Below are 16,876 nucleotides of genomic sequence, written 5' to 3'. Positions count from 1 at the left end.
GCAGTCTGTCCCAGGGCCACAATCACACACCCATGCACACTCTCATTCACACCTAGGGACAATTTAGAGTAACCAATTAACCTATGAAACATGTTTTTGGATGGTGGGAAGAAGCCGGAGTCTCTGGAGAAAATCCACGCATGCACGGGGAGAACATGCAAAGGTCCCCCATTGATGTTCTGGTTCAAGTCCCCCAGCTGGGACTTGAACCACTGCACCCTTGTTCTTGCCAATCCTTTAAAAATTATTCAAGTTATAAACTGACCAGTCACTTAAATTACTTAAATTGAATGTTTGACAGATTCTCTTAAGCCCAGTTTCAAGTGGTAGGGGTGTGGCCTTCCAACAAGCTCATTCCAGATTGGTGATAGTGGTTGCCATAGCAATGTTGAGTCAGACCGATTCGGACCAATAACTGCTTACTGACGTCGTCTGGCTCCAACATGGCAACATCTGTACCCCCGCCCAAAAAAAGGCAACTGAATTGACTTTATTTGGTTGGAACCGGAAGTAAGTCATTTTCTATGGGTGACATCACACTCAGTCCAGTTCTCATATAGTCACTGCTGGCCATTTTTATTTCTGCACGATGCGAGAGACAGGCGGGCTCACCCAACTAGCACGGGGATCTACCTAGCTTTTTTTTTGTTTTTTTCCTTTTTCCCATTTTCTTGTGATAAATACATCTACTATCGAGTAATCATGAGATAACAAGTTGTTCTATAGTGATAACGAGATCGTAGATGTCGCTATTGCAAGATAGAACATGTAGTTATGCCGTAATAACGAGATCATGAAAAATATACGTTTTCACTTTTCTACAATCTGCAACAAACAAGTTGAACACCAGAAGAACTTATCCATTTTTAATCGATAACTTTAATCAGGGTCTAACGGAGATTGTGCAAATGTCAGACATAAACATCCAAATCAGTCTTCGTCATTTGAGAAAGTTGTCCCAGTTTTCTGTGTTCTCGTTCTAACCAGAAAAACTCATTTTCAGGAGAAAAAACTTGTTTTGTGTGGGCCGTTTGCTGTTTCCGAATTTTAGAATGAATCGATTTAATTATCACCCAGCCTTAAAAAGCCCTTAAATCCACTCTCACTATAAGAAACTGATTAGAAAAACCAGCTGTCTATACTGTAATAATTCCAGTATGTTTGATCTGTTTCAATCCCTGCTTTACTAACGATAGCAACGCACTGTAAAACCTTTCCTGAGTCCTAAAAAGATGTAAATAAGCTGCACACCATAACACCGTTCACATTTTTCCACTTTCAGTGATAATTTAATCATACAAACATTCATTAAAAATACAGAGAGTGGCATTCAATGTTCACACTTCCTCACTCGCATACATGTGCTGCTCCTGCTGCTGCTGTAGGAGTCCATGCCAACCGATTCATTCCACATCGCCGCTGGAAACTCAGGGGTATTAAAACAAAAAACACTTGACGGACAGACTGTAGGTACCTGGGATGACAGAGGGTAACATGCACAGATATAGAGCCTGTGGACTCGTGCAATTAGCTGTCATCATCCTGTCATGGCTTAGCACCCTGAGAATTTACAGCTTTATTTATTTAAAAAACAACAAAAAAAGGATGCTTAGCTGCAAATGCTCCGAGACAGCTCTATTTATGAAAGTTGCGTACATTTCCTGCTCGGATCGGACCACTTTAATAAGAACCATTAGTGGATGTTTTTGTAAAGAACAAAATCCTGATCATTTCAGGCTGCAGCGTTACTGAATCTTTAAAAGTGGTTTGCAAAGCGTCAGAAGGAACAGAAGGCAGATCACTCATTTCCACTTCCAGGTACCAGGTCAGTTAAAATGTTTTAATTTAGATTCTTTGGGTGGCTGATGAGATCATCAATGAGAATTCTCAGATACATTCATCAAATGTTGAAATGAAAAAAAAAAAAAAGGAAGAAAAATTCAGTGCAGAAAGACACATTTCTGTTTTTATGAAGTAATCTCTTTACAGATATGTACATCTCTTGACTTCAGTGTTATCTTGATAACAGACAAATGTATGCAAATATGTATTCATCTTGGATTTGCTTCAAGAGGTGGATGGTGAGAGCCCCCAGACTTCCAGACGTGTGATTATCTCCATCAAAATGACTGCCATCTCTACACAAACAGTGTGACTGACGGCTATCTTAGCCAGCTGCCAGTTAATAACACAGAAAGTTTAAACGTACGCTGCGACCGCGTGACACTTCAACAATATTCAGTTTTACTGCTATGATAAACCAATTCATGCAAATGATTCAAACTTTTTTTTTGTTTTTCATCTTGTCAGTATCGAAAATCAAGTGAAAAAGAAAGAAAAGTTTCTGTTTTAATAAGTAAAAGTAGTGTGAAAAGACATGAATATTCCATGGAAAAACACAAACAAAAAACGATCCTTGAAATCCTGGAAAGTGAAAAAAAAAGGGGGGGGGGGGTGTTTCAAAGAACACCCCCTTTAAGGTTTCCAGTGAGACACTTGATTTAAAAAAGACAAACCAAAAAATATATATATATATCACTGAACTAAGATTTGGAGCAGATATTGAAGAATCTGTTGGCAAAAAAAATAAATGGCTTCAAATCCAAAGTCTCTTCTTCCAGGTGTCACAATGCACGCACATCTACACACAGCTCTTAAACTCACGCCCCTGCTACCACGGTTCCATGCACACACTGCCAGCTAAGAACAAATAAAAAGAAAAAATAATAATAAAATGTCACTCTTTGCACTCATTTTTTTTTAACTTAGCATTCATACGTGCATACAGCGGGTGTGGGATGTTCGTTCAGCTGCACGTCACCAGCGTTGCCTCCTGGCATCTCAAAATGTAGCAGAAAGTGTTTTTGATCTCAACTATTTCTGTCGGAAAGCCACTTGGTTGTTTTTTTTATTATTATTATTATTATTGTTGTTGTGACGGGTTCCAGAGGTACGATTTAGTGCTGCTTTAGTGTGAGAAGTCCCTTGATTTAAGAGTGCCCAAAAGGAGAGGGCTCCTGGATCTGCGGAACAAAGGAAAACAGGCTTTTAAAAGACAGGAAGATGAGAAAACACTGGGGGGGCGAGGAAGAATTGCTCATTTTTCACAAGGTCTGCTTTAAGGAGATTAAGATTAGTCCTTACATTAATGGCAGATGGTCTACCTTAGGGTTTGTCCATAGAAATTTATAGCTGAATCTGTGCTGTGAGGATTACCTAAAAAAAATCTAATATTTTTTTGTCTTTTAGAGAAATTCTATTAATTTTTACTTGCATAGAGTTGTTTGATGTTTTTTTTTAAATCATCTAAGGACCAGACACAAAAAGGCTTCACTAAAGATGTCTAATGAAATGAAAAACATTCAATCTTACCTGGTTACAAGAGACTATAGACAGATTGCTTTGTAGACTATTTGCTACTAAATCCACAGAGTTGTTTGAAAGTCCGTTCTGGTCCTGCTGCAGCGGGTGTGGGCCCTCCTGCCAACGCTCCTCTGCGCCTTTATGGCTGCTGTCACTGTTCAAGTGATTGTTGTTGCTGCTGGGGCACTTGCTTTTCTGTGGCGAGGCGAAGGGGTTGTAGTCTCCCTGGAGGCTGCGGTGAGGCTGCGTGTTGAACTCCGCTTGGAAGGAGGAAAGCTGCTGCGTGACGCCTAGGAGTCCTCCAACCTCCACACTCAAGATCACCCAGATGACATCTGTGGAGGGAAGCGACCAGCATCCTCAGAAACGCAAAAGAGTAAAGCTAAAGGAAATTACAGGGATGCAAAAAATATGCTAATTTATATGCAAAGCGTTCTGTAAAATAGCAGCTGTTCTCTTGAACTTTGACTTTCTATCAAACCTATGGGAATGGTACATTTATAAAATAAAAAAAAAGTTATTATATGCACAGAATTTTCCAAATCCGTGCAGCCAGCCCTGAACTTTTTCTTGGCTGCACGGACCCAGAGGAAGGGTTACGGTTAGGATTACGGTCCGCGTCGGCAAAGGGGCAAGTTAACACGTTACCGTGACAATGTGTCGCACCACATAACAAATGGTCCGCTTTTGGGGAAAAAAGCCATCCAAACCGAAAAAATGACAAGAATTAAGTACGAAAAACTGATTGAAGGTTTATTTATTTTTGTAAGTGACCATGGTATAAGCGGGTTAATGGCCTTTGAAGTGTGCATTTTCAGAATGAACACACTTTGCAGAAGCAACCATACTCCGCTTCACATCGAATGGTTCAGGCTTCCACGTGCATCATTTTTCTGATAATGCACACTTCGAAGCCCACTAACCCTTACATAGCTCCTGAGTGCGGCTGTTTCTGCTGCTCACCACTTCTCAAGGGGATGGATCAAATGTGGAGAAAACATTTGACACACCTAGGAGCGTGACAACTAATCGAACTTTAACTTTACGTTTAACTTTAAATACCTGTGGCCAACAACAAAATTCAGCCCTGGACGCACTTAAAATATGTGCTGGCAATGCAGCAGTGTGCATCTTGGCTGCACGTATTACGTGTGGCCAGCATAAATGTCCATCGCTTTTTGTGCTGGTCACATGTAAATACATGCCAATGACATCAGCCATCTTTAAATCATTATCCTGCAGTTAATTTACAAACAGTTTACAGTGGTGCTCCAGAGTTAAATACAACCACAATTATGGAGTATTTCATCATCAGACAGCAACAGATGCTCAGCTAAACAAATAAGCAGTTAGGTTTTATTCAGTGTAACAAATAGGCAGTTACACTGAATCAGATCAAAATCTAAAGCTCGCTTCTCGGAAATGTTTTGAGACCCAAATAAATAAACAAAATAGGTGTTTTGTTGTCTAACAATCCAGTCCAAACAATTGCCTCCAGTCTGGTTTTGGCTCTTAGTAACTGTTACGAAAAGCCTGTCATTTTTCCAATATAGATTTACTTCAAACCGATACTTTCCCGTGTAAATCACTAGCTCTGGATTTACCGTTGATATTTTCAGTGATTGTAGCCATAGGATCAAAGCAAAACTTTATGAAATAAACGTTTTATTCTATTTTCTGACAATCCTGTCTGTGCATCCTTAACTCTGAATTATTCCGTAACATTTTCCCTTCATTAAACCCTTTGATGTAGTTTTGTAAACTCTAAACTCAAATCGGTCACAGGCTGAAAATTTAATAAGTGAAATAAAAATATAAATTAAGAATTTGGTTGCAGACACCACTTCTGACCTCTCATAACATAAAGATCATGTTTTATTTTTCCCTTCAAATATTCTCTAACCAGACAAGAATAAAATTTTAAGGCATTATTATTAACTCGTTTTATTCTTTGCTGTGTATTATTGTGGTGTAGGCTAACCACTCATACCTCCATAGTAGAGTCCTGTTGCCGTGCACATTCTCCACTGACCCTGATACATGCCAGGAGAAACAGGGCTGTGCATCTGCACACTGACATCCGTCATTTCCTGGGGATCCAGAGAGCGCACCATCACCATGTTCACGTGTCCGAACTGATCTCCTCCCACGTACTTCAGACAAACCCCTGGAGGCCACGACTCGGCACCTACGACACAAACGGGATTCAAACTTCAAATAAGCTCCCGCCTTCTTTGACATTACACGCCGGTTCCAGATGACCCACCAGTGTTCTGTATCCTCCAGGTCTTCGTGAAAGCCGTGTCAGGTGGAACGGATTCGCCCTCACCAATGGTTACATCCTTTACAAAAGACATGCCCGGCGCACTGATATTGGGACTTTCAAAGTCGTAGTAAGCTCCAATAGCAGCCTGTAAATTCCTGGAAAGGAGCAGACATCCAAGTGATCAGAACAGATTTGAATTCCAACAAAAACAATGGTGGGTTAATACTGAAATCAATAGCTACTGTGCTGTTCAAAGTCCGCACCACGTCTTATTTGTAATGAGAACCCATCACAAAATGTCTTTGACATAACAGCTTTAAGCTTAAAAACCTGTCATTGTGGGTCATTTAGCCGGTTTTCTTTGTGGTTAGTAAAGTGTGTCATATTAATGTTTTCAGGTATTGTTTGCAGTGGTGTGAAAAAGATGGTTATTATGCGTTTAGTGCACACATCACACATCCCTCACTGCGGTTCACCTTTAGCCACTTGTAACTCAGGTAGTTTGTGATTGGACGTCTTTTTGTTTGAATTACTTGTACATAAAAAGGCAGACACTGGAGAGCACAACAAGAAAAGAAACTTCTTGATCGATTCAACATATTTTTACCAATTGTTCATATCTGAGGTTTTCAGTCGATACTGCTGTTACTTCTAGTGCTTGATGGATTTTTCTATGCATATCTGAATCTTTTACATCCCTAGTAATTAGTTCAATTCAATTCGACTTCAATTTCCTACGGTTAAGAAACAGTTAATGTTTTTAGTACCGTCTCTTTACTTGACCAACCACATCGATTTCTTGTGATTTGCTTGTCCAGCCACCAAGCCCTGACCCACAAATCTTGTCTTTCACCTTTCAGCATTTCCCTTCAGGGGTCGCCACAGGAAATCAGCTTTTACAGAGTCAGTCGCACAGGTGGTTTGGCAGTTTGTTTGTTTTATACGCCGGATGCCGTCAGGATACTTCCTGACACAACCCTGTATTTTATCTGGGCTGGGGACCAGCACAGGGGGACCCAAGCGTGGGCCCTTTTGTGGCTACAAAGTTAGGCAGTAACGCAAATGGTCTTACCCAAGTTGGACCCACAATGGATGAAGCTAATTGAAGAAACCCTGGTTTTCCATGCGTCAATCCTACATGCAGCCAACTGAGCCATCCAGCCGTTTAAGCACTGACCAAACAAATGATTCATATATTTCATATACAAGTTATGTAATATAAGAACTAATGAGGGCTGCACTTACCCTAAATAGATTCATTTACACTCGATATTTGCTTTTTTTTTGCCCCAACTTAATATACTTGTGCACTTTGTAATACATAAAAAAAATCTATACAATTACTGATTTAATGTAAATAATGCATTATTGCCTTTCAGTCCTACATTTTAAACTCTTTTAGATTTTAATCTTGGTTCCCAAACGCCCACCCAAAATGTAGTTTAGCTTAAAGAAAATACTTCCACCAAAACATAAACATATCATGCAATGATGCATAAGTCGTAACTCTAAATGTCTAAACAGAGCGCTTTCTTGACACGGAGGTCATCCATCAGCTTACACGCTTTATTTTTAGAAAGGTGGTTACTGAGAAGCGTCACGTGACATCCCTAAAGACTTATGTGAAATCACCGCCGTAGTCTCGTTTTCAGAAATAAATCGGCTACAAACAATGCAGACGCGCTTATCTTAGTTTTTTTTTCTTCAGAAATGCAATGTTTACCGAAAAAGTATTTCATCATATTCATTTTCCCTTTGAGGGAAGCGTTCTTTCATTTTCTGTTAGTGTGTTGTTCGATCCACCGGAAGTCAGTTTTTAACAATTGGCTCAGCTGGTAAAAAAAAAAAAAAATCAAAACAAACACGTTTGTCCGTTTCTTTCTTTTTTTATATAAAACATCCAATGCCTACAGGTACCATAAGATAAACATTACTATGGACTGCACTACCACAGATGGCTTAAGCAGCGTCAGACCTGAATGAAGCGTTGTTGATTACGTAACAGAAGCTGTAGCTACAGGTACAGCGGGCACAAGCTAACGCTGACACTTATGAATTTAAAGAAGAAAACGACGTGTTGCTACCTATACTCTAGTCAGAAAAGATAGAACATTGTATGAAAATAATCAAAAACAGCCACTTAACACTACAATGTCCAGCAATCAAAAGTCAGTACTCTGACTCAGCTAGTTGCGATACTACATCGTTAGCTAACACGGCTAATTTCTACAACCGCCAAGTTTGTGTCTCAACAAAGACGAAAATCTGCTATCTTAGTTTCGTTCTTTTCTGGTTAGTTATCTCATTAAAGTCCAACCTCTCATAAAGAAAGAAACACTCGCATTTTTTTTAATGTTTTCCCATTGCAACCGGACAGCAGGCCAGACGAGACTCCGAGCTCACCAGTTGGTCATGTCCAGAAAGAAGGCGCAGCCGGCGGGGTTTAGCTGAAAGCCAAGAAGCCTCTGAAACTCCGATATCAAAATATCTTTGTCTGTGGTCCCCATGCAGCTGAACTTCTGCATGAGCTCCTGGTCCAGGTCCAGGTCCAGGTCCATGCTCTCCATAACGGATTCTCCCGAGCAGACACTGGGGTTCCGCTCCTAATTTAGTCCGAGGCCTCGACTTGTCATAACAACACTAAAAAACGGGGCCGAGTGCGCATGTCACATGATTGAAACCCGCGCAGAGACCAGGGGAGCATGCGCAACCTGAGTTCACGAGATGAGACAGTTTGAGCGGGTTTTACCTGCGATAAAATCAGATGTTGTAATGTAAACGACCCTAATGAAGAGATGCTGACCTCCATGCATGATGCTATGGTGAAATCTCTTTTAAAAGACAAAAAGCTATTTCAACATAAACCCAAAACAGAATGAATATGTTACGAAGTTTGATTTTATAGAAAGACAGGCCTTTATTTTATTTTAGTAGCATAAGACAATATCTGAGCCCAATAATTAGGCAACTAATATAAATGGAACATTTAAAGCAGGTTATGTATCTCTAACGTGACAGGGTATAGGAAAAATGGGAAAAAGCCCTGTAAATTCCACTCTTTAATATTGTACTTCAAGCAAACAGACAGAACAGTTACGCCCTTGCTGTAATAAAACCACGCAATTTCTAACAATTAAAAGCAAAACAGTTAAATCAATAATAGATACATACGAGTTAAAACAGATTTTAAATAAATGTTTTTTTCTACTGTGTTTGCTATGTTCAGTTAAATACAATTCTCCTGCTGACAACACAATAGAATTATTGCAATAAGCAAAGAGATTATTCACATGATGTGCACAGAGCTTTTAGGAAGCGGTGCAATAAGACATGTGCCAAGGATCTTTTTTCTGCAGAATGGCAAGCTTTAGAATTGCTCCTCCAACCAATGTTTCAAAGATTTAGTAATTTTTATGTAACTCTGTTACTTTGAGAGAAAAAAGATCTGTTGTGATCATGGATGTGTTACAAAAAGTTTGAGAAAATATTTTACTCGTTTTTTAAAATAATCTGAAGACCAACTTGCATTTACATATGATCAAGACCGTTCTTGAAATCTATGCATGAAAGGAGATGAAACAGGAACAATAATGTTCTTTCAATAAGGGATCTACAGCATCTGATTGCAATTTTTTTTAAATAAAATTCAATATTTGAGAGATTATAACTATTATTATATTATTATCATTATATTATTAAATAATAATCACTATAGGTGTTTGCCTCTCTCTGCAGGGAATTCAATTTAATTTCTGTAATTTTTTCACTTCTTTTAGTTGAATTGGTTAGTTCAAAGGAACCCAAGTCCAAGTGCTTTGTTTTTCCAGGAAATGATTTTAATTGCATAGCTTAAAGGGAGGCTACACTAAATGATTAATACTTTACACAGATTTAGCACCAGTTCATAGCTTACAAATGCTAAAATATGAAGCACCTCACTTTTATCATGTCAGAGGACTAGCAAACTAAAGTCTCTAGACTTGGGCCCTTCTTGAATTAAACAGGGGCGCTGCCATATTGGATAACTAGTGCTGCCATGGGATAAAGCTAAACCCATGCAAGAGAGACCCAGGTCCAGGAATTTTGCACTTAATGCATTTTAAATGTCAAGCATAGTCAATACATTACAACGGACTTGGGACTTTTTTTGCACATAATCAGATAGCTTTTCCCTTGAAGACCATAGAACCTATATCTCTATTTTGAAAAATTGTGGACCTGGGCCCCTTTTGAATTAACCGATTCAATTGTGCAAATCAAATCTGTAAGACATTTTCTCCCCTCTAATTCTTAATTTTTAAGCAAAAACAAATGAAAAAGAACATCATCGTCATGTATTCAGAAGACCTTTTGGTAAGTTCCAGTAGAAATATCCTTGTTTAAAACTTTTGCACTTCTCACGGGCTGCTACTTTGGGAACAAAGAGGCAGCAGAATGAAATTAATTTATTTGTAATGGCATCAGTCAACAGACGTCAAGCCACCTCATAAACTAATGTATACATTTAATACCTCTTAATGTTGCCTATTAATAAATCACAAGAACCACCTCTAACATTAACGTTTGCATGTTATTGGTTGTCCTTGTTTGATTTATTCATATTTTTATTAAAATTTATTTCCTTTTTATTTTTGTTTGGTTTTATATATATTTTTAATTTGAATTATAAATTTTAAAAAATATTTATTGAATTAATAATGCCTTAAACAGATGATTAAAAACTCGCAAAGCAAAACAAAAATGTGAATAGGTCAAAAACATAGTTCTTTTCCAGGTACAACTTCAGTTTTACTTTGAAATATACATCATTTTTGACTTAAATTGTCCATTAGAAATAATTGTCTGACAGATTTGTAGTCACAATGTGAAAAATGTAATTCTGAAAATGTATAATGCATTTCATTTTTTACAGTGATTAAAAATGATCATTTTTATTAGGCAAAGTTGTTGCTCACGTGACAAACAACAAATGTTTTTTTATTTCTATTTCCAGTTTTTAATTATTTTTACATAGACTTTGAGGACATTAATTTCAATTTGAATAGCAACAATTGTTAGAGTTATATATCATTTGCTAACACGCTATTATCACCATAATATGACTGTCTCAGTTCTATCTTTCAGTAAGAAAACAATGACTTGAAAACTTCTGATTATTCAAGAATATGATGTTTCTGTACTGCTTGATTGAATGACCCACTTTTATGTTATCAACCATATAACCACCAATAAAACCAGACTGGATACACTGGGAAGACAGGACTCCTCTGTGACAGTTCGTGCTGTCACAGACCGATTCTCCTTCTGCAGAAGTCCTCATTTCCTGTGTGGTTTTTCTCTTTATTAAGGGAAAAGTCATAACCCTGACAACAATTTTAGGCAAAAGCCATATTAAATAAGGATAACAATGATATATGTTTTATTTCAAAAAGTTGTCTTTTTGTTTTAACAAAGCTATTTATTTGGTCTAAAATCTTTTAACCTCATGAGGCATGGCCTCCACATACGAGGACATCACATTGTGGGTTTTATCACCATTGTAGTTAGTTCTGGTTGCCATGGGCCCTGTGACTACAAAATTAAGAAAGAACAAAGGTATATGTAACAGGAGCTCCGGTCTCAAGGGGTTAAAAGAAAAGTGCACTGATCGCAGTTCACTTAAGTTGAGTTTGTAACCAGATCAGAGTTGCGCTTCATCTTCCCTATTATTTCAGTCTTCAAATTCTCACTATTTATAACTGTAATATTTCTAAAGAATTTGTTTTTACCTATAAAATTACTTTTAGTCAAGGGAAAATTCCTGATCAGTGCGCAACATATTTTACAGTTATTTCGCAGTTACATTCTCACTCAACACTTGACTCTTCAACTTCTCATCTTCTAAAATTTCAGAATCGTTCAGGTCAGTTTCCAATAAGATTCAGGGCAGTGAAACTATAGAAGGACTTTTTCAAAGTATGTAAAAACTAGATCTGAAGAAAGTCTTTCATAAAATGCCTAAAAATCTGTTAACCTCTGTCCTATTAAGTGTACAAGCAACATATATTTTGTGGATTTAAAAATGTATTATTTATTTTTAAAAACCTTTGATTTACTATTACTGCATTATTTTCTAAATTTTTATAGGATAAGATAACTTTGTGGTTACAGCAGCTCATGGGGTCAAGCATTCAAATTCAAATTCAAATTCAACTTAATTTATATAGCGCTTTTCATTCTTCATAGCATCTCAAAGTGCTTACCAAAGGAAAAAATAAATAAATAAATAAATAAAACAAATAAGATAAAAAAATATATATATTAGTTAAAATAATAAACAAAGTAAAAAGAATTTAATAATAATAAAAAATAAATGCAAATAATAATAAAATAAATGAATTAATAAAAACACACAAAAACCCAACACATACACATCCCTCCTTTAAAATAAAAACAAATAAAATTAGCTGTTAAAATTTTATAAAATCAAATAAAAACATGTGGACAAGTAAAAACTATGTAAAAGCTTTACTAAAAAGATGTGTCTTAAGTTTTTTCTTAAAAACCTCCACAGTGGCTGAAGCCCTCACGTCCTCAGGCAGGCTGTTCCACAGGCGAGGTCCACAGTGTTGAAAAGAGGCCTCGCCGTGGGTTTTAGTTCTGACCTTTGGGACCACTAGCAGACCTGCACCTGTGGACCAGAGGGCTCTGGGAGGGTCATAGACTAAAAGTAAATCTGATAAAAATGAGGGTCCAGTTCCATGTAAACTTTTATAAACTAATAAAAGAACCTTAAAATCGATCCTAAAGCTGACAGGGAGCCAGTGCAAAGACTTCAAAATTGGAGTAATGTGCTCCTTCTTTCTGGTCCTGGTTAAAAGGCGTGCAGCTGAGTTTTGAACAAGCTGCAGCCGGTTTACAGTATTTCTCTTAGCACCAGAAAGAAGAGCATTACAATAGTCTATCCTAGAAGTTATAAAAGCATGGATTAATATTTCAGCACTGGCTTGTGAGAGAAAGGGTCTCACTCGGGCAATATTTCTAAGATGATAAAATGCAGTCTTTGTAACTTGGTTTGCGTGTGCTTCAAAGTTAAGATCTGCATCTAAAATCACACCGAGGTTTTTTACTTTATTGCACACATTCAGATTAAAAGTTGATAAATAGGATTGGACCCTTTCTCTCTCAGCTTCAGGACCAACAATTAAAATGTCAGTTTTGTCTTGATTGAGCTTTAAGAAGTTCTCTCCCATCCATGTTTCAATATCTAAAACACAACTTAAAAGGTCATCAATGGGTCCCATGTCATCAGGAGACACAGCCACATATAACTGGGTGTCATCAGCATAACTATGAAAGTTTATGCCATGTCTCCTGATGACATCACCTAGCGGTAGCATGTAGAGGTTAAAAAGTGTGGGGCCAAGGACCGAACCTTGTGGCACACCACATGTCAGTCCGTGCCTCCCAGATGATGCATCATTTACACTGACAATAAAATCTCTTCCTGTGAGGTAGGACTCAAACCAGCTGTACACAGTTCCAGTGATCCCAACCATGTCATGCAGTCTGTTTAGAAGAATGGAGTGGTCAACTGTGTCGAAGGCTGCACTCAGGTCCAGCAATACTAAAACAGATGTTTTCTTTTCATCAAAATTGGACCTGAGATCATTTATAACCTTGACCAGCGCCGTCTCTGTGGAGTGATGTGATCTAAAACCAGACTGAAATTTTTCTAAAATATTATTTTTATTAATAAAATCATTTAGTTGGATAAAAACGAGTTTTTCTAAAATCTTACTTAAAAATGGCAGGTTTGACACTGGCCGGTAATTATCTAGATCTGAAACATCTAAACCGCTCTTCTTCAGAGTGGGTCTCACTATAGCAGTCTTTAAGGATGTGGGAAAGATCCCAGTCTGAAGAGAGCGATTGACGATGTTCAGGAGTTCCTCCTCATAGGATAAAGACACAGACTTAAAAAGAGAGGTGGGGATGGGATCCAGAGAACAGGTTTTACTCTTAAGTTGGGAAATCACTTTACGAAGCTTTGCAGCATCAATCAAGACAAAACTCTCTAGTGTGTTCTTAAAAGGCAAACAAAATGCATCAGACTGAACTGTTAGTGGTCGTTGGGTGATATTAAATCTAATGTTATTTATCTTATCAGTGAAGTGGACTGCAAACTCCTCACATTTTAAACTGCTAAGAGTAGAATATGGGCTGGAAGAGATCGGATTGATTAGTCTGTCAATGGTGGAAAAAAGAATCTTTGGATTAGAAAAATTGTCAGCTATTAATTTTGAATAGTATTCCTACTTTGCATGTTTAATAAATTTGTTGTATTGGGTTAGTTTTTCCTTAAAGATTTGGTAATGAATTGTTAGTTTTGTTTTGCGCCAATTTCGTTCAGCAACCCTACAGATTTTCTTAAGTCTCTTGGTTTCCTCTGTTCTCCAAGGAGGGGGTGCTTTGGCTTTGACCGTTTTTATTTTTAAGGGAGCGACTTTGTCCATTATTGATATGAGCTTGTTGTTGAAGTTTTGGACAGATATATCAACAGACAAACTTAGAGTGTTTGGTTGGCTGTGTTCCAGATGTGAGGTGAAGTTTGCAGCCACTTCAGGGTGTAGACAACGCGTTCTAACAGTTCTCTTTGGAAGTCTTTGGGTGACAGAGCCTTTGATAGTAAAAAACACACACGAGTGGTCTGAAATACCAACATCCACAACAGAGGTCACATTGGCCATCAGGCCACGAGTGATTAAAAGATCCAGTGTGTGACCCCTGTTGTGGGTGGGAACACTGACATACTGAGTAAAATCCATTGTTGCTAAAGTGTTTAAAAACTCTTGGACATATGGGTCCGATGGGTTGTCCACATGCAGGTTAAAATCACCCAAAATAATTATTCTACTAAAACCTAAGTGTATAATTGAAAGCAGCTCTGCAAAGTCAGAATTAAAAGATGAGTTACACTTTGGGGGTCTATACACTATCAAAAACAACACAGTGGGATTATTAAAAACAATGGCCTGGTATTCAAAAGATGTATATTCATGAAACAATTTGTCTGTAAAACTGATAAAAGCAGACAGGATAGCAGCAGTTCCCCCACCCCTACCCTGTTTTCTGTCTTTGCTTGTGAAGTAAAAAAGGGGTGGAGTCGCTTCAGACAGTGAACCAGTAGAACCACAATTCCAAGTCTCTGTTAAAAACAGGCCATTTAGGTTATGATCTAAAATTAAGTCGTGGATAAGAAATGATTTGTTTGATAGTGAGCGTACATTTAAAAGTGCCAGATTCAATTGAAGCATATTATTGTTTTCGGGTTCATGAAGGGTATTCAAATTTTGGATATGGATTGCTTTTAGGTTTTTATAATTCCTGTTAGAAGTTTTTAATTGAGTTGTAGATCGGTTTGTTATTATAGTTTGTATGGGAAGCGTGGCAGGTGTTATTGGGGGTTTGGATAATAACCCATGAAGGGGGCCTAGGGGAAGAACAGAGATTTGGTGTGATCCGGGTTCAGGTTCTGGAGAAGTTAAGGAAGCTGGCAGTCAATCCTCTTTAAAACAATGAACAGTATGTTGAATGTTAGCTGTTAAAATACTGCTGCCAAGTAGACTAGGGTGAAGTCCATCTGGTCTGTAAAAAGAGGGGCGATTCCAGAAAAGGTTAAAATTGTCAATAAAACCAAACCTGTGCGTATGGGAGGTGGACAGCAGCCAAGAGTGGAGGGAGAGGATCCTGCTAAAACGTGTAGATCCTCTAGTAAGTGTGGGAATAGGTCCGGAAATAAAAACATATTTCCCAGTGTTGGATAAAAGAGTAAAAAGTTCCCTAAATTCCCTTTTTGTGATTTCGGATTGTTGAAGTGTTGTGTCATTGGTTCCAATGTGAACTATAATCCGAATGACACTGGTTGGGAGGGAAAGCAGAACCTCAGGAAGCTCTTGAAGAAGATCCTTCACCTTGGCCCCAGGGAAGCATCTGGTAATGGCATTGATGTACCTTATATTCCTGATTATAGAGTCACCAACGATCAGGGTGGTTGGGGGGAATAGTGGTTGGGGCTGAGAGGAATGAGCCTCAGCCGGAGCAGTCACTCCCTCCTGGTCCTTTGCTTTTGCTCCTGGGGCTGGGGGCACAGTTCCGGGTTGGACCAATGGTGGCTGATCCCGGAGGCCAACAGACCGCCTGGCCACCGCATCCTGAAGGAGCTTGATACTCCGGTGGGCAGGGGCAGTGTCACCACTTGATGTCTGGGATGTTTTTGTGGATTGTTCCCTCATCCTGGCACTGGAAGAGGTGGATGGAGCAGCTATCTTTGCCCCCCCATTATCATTGCTCCCTGCACCATTAGGGGGGGCCGACGTCAGTACCAACGTAGTGGGAGATGGATCATGTTGCACACCAGGCCCCCCATGAGTATAGATGGCCGCCTCGTCTTCCGCCAGCACATCAAACTGGTTGGACAGTGCAAGATGGGGAGGCGATGTCTGCCTTATCTGGGCTCTCCTTGTGCCTCTGACAACCACTTCAGTCCAGGATGGATGATTCCTTGGTGTGGAGCAGGAAAAAGGCCGAGCACATTCTGTAGAGTCCATAGGAAGAGTGTCCTGGGCAGCCGACAGTTCAAGGATCACTCTCGACTGTTTGGAAGCTACTCCAAAAGCGCTTTCAAGGGGTGTTTCCTTTACTTTTAGCTCTGCTGTTAGTTTATGTATTTGTTCCTTTAGCTTTGCAATAGTTTGGTTTGTTTGGTCACAGATGCAATTTAAGCTAGCCATCTCACCATTCACAGAAAGCTTTTCCAGCACGGTTGCTCCGCTGTGTTAAGGAAGCCCCGCCGGGCTTCAGTCAACGTCGCGTCAGCCTCTGGTGAACGCCGCTCCGGCCTCTGGTAAAGGCCGAGCGGCATGAAGGTGCGAAGAAAAATAAAACCTGCAAAACAATTCCAGGTACAGAAAACAGCATAAAAATAATTTAAAGTTATCCAATTCTTAAAAAAGTCTCACTTCTGTACTTCTGAGTACATCTGTACTCAGACGTACTTCTGAGTACACAAGTACTCTGTATTTCTTTGGGCAAATGTAAATGTATTCAATTTACTTTTCTGTATTTTTTTTCACTCCTTTTAATTGTGCAAATCAGATCAAATAAAATCTATAATTTACATTAAACTTAATGTGAAGAAAACAAGAAAAAATGTAAAAATACATTTCCAGTTTTTTTTTTATCTGCATCGCACATCCACCAGGGGGC

The 16,876-nt window shown here is 38.7% G+C and overlaps 1 protein-coding gene across 1 annotated transcript; it reads right to left on the bottom strand.

Annotated features, from left to right (window-relative positions):
• Window positions 1-1,261: 1,261 nt before the first annotated feature.
• LOC101160810 (uncharacterized protein C6orf106 homolog) lies at window positions 1,262-8,323 on the bottom strand. Its single transcript, XM_004070822.4, has 5 exons — window positions 8,033-8,323; window positions 5,630-5,784; window positions 5,354-5,551; window positions 3,373-3,698; window positions 1,262-3,023 (listed from the first exon to the last, which is right to left on the bottom strand). The coding sequence occupies exons 1-5, from the start codon at window positions 8,194-8,196 to the stop codon at window positions 2,991-2,993; spliced, it is 876 nt and encodes a 291-aa protein (XP_004070870.1). The 5' UTR covers window positions 8,197-8,323; the 3' UTR covers window positions 1,262-2,990.
• Window positions 8,324-16,876: the final 8,553 nt, after the last annotated feature.

This window comes from Oryzias latipes, chromosome 7, assembly GCF_002234675.1.
Source record: "Oryzias latipes chromosome 7, ASM223467v1".
NCBI classification, from domain to species: domain Eukaryota; kingdom Metazoa; phylum Chordata; class Actinopteri; order Beloniformes; family Adrianichthyidae; genus Oryzias; species Oryzias latipes.
Note: the sequence above shows the minus strand (reverse complement) of the source record. Positions and strands in the feature narration are given on the sequence as shown.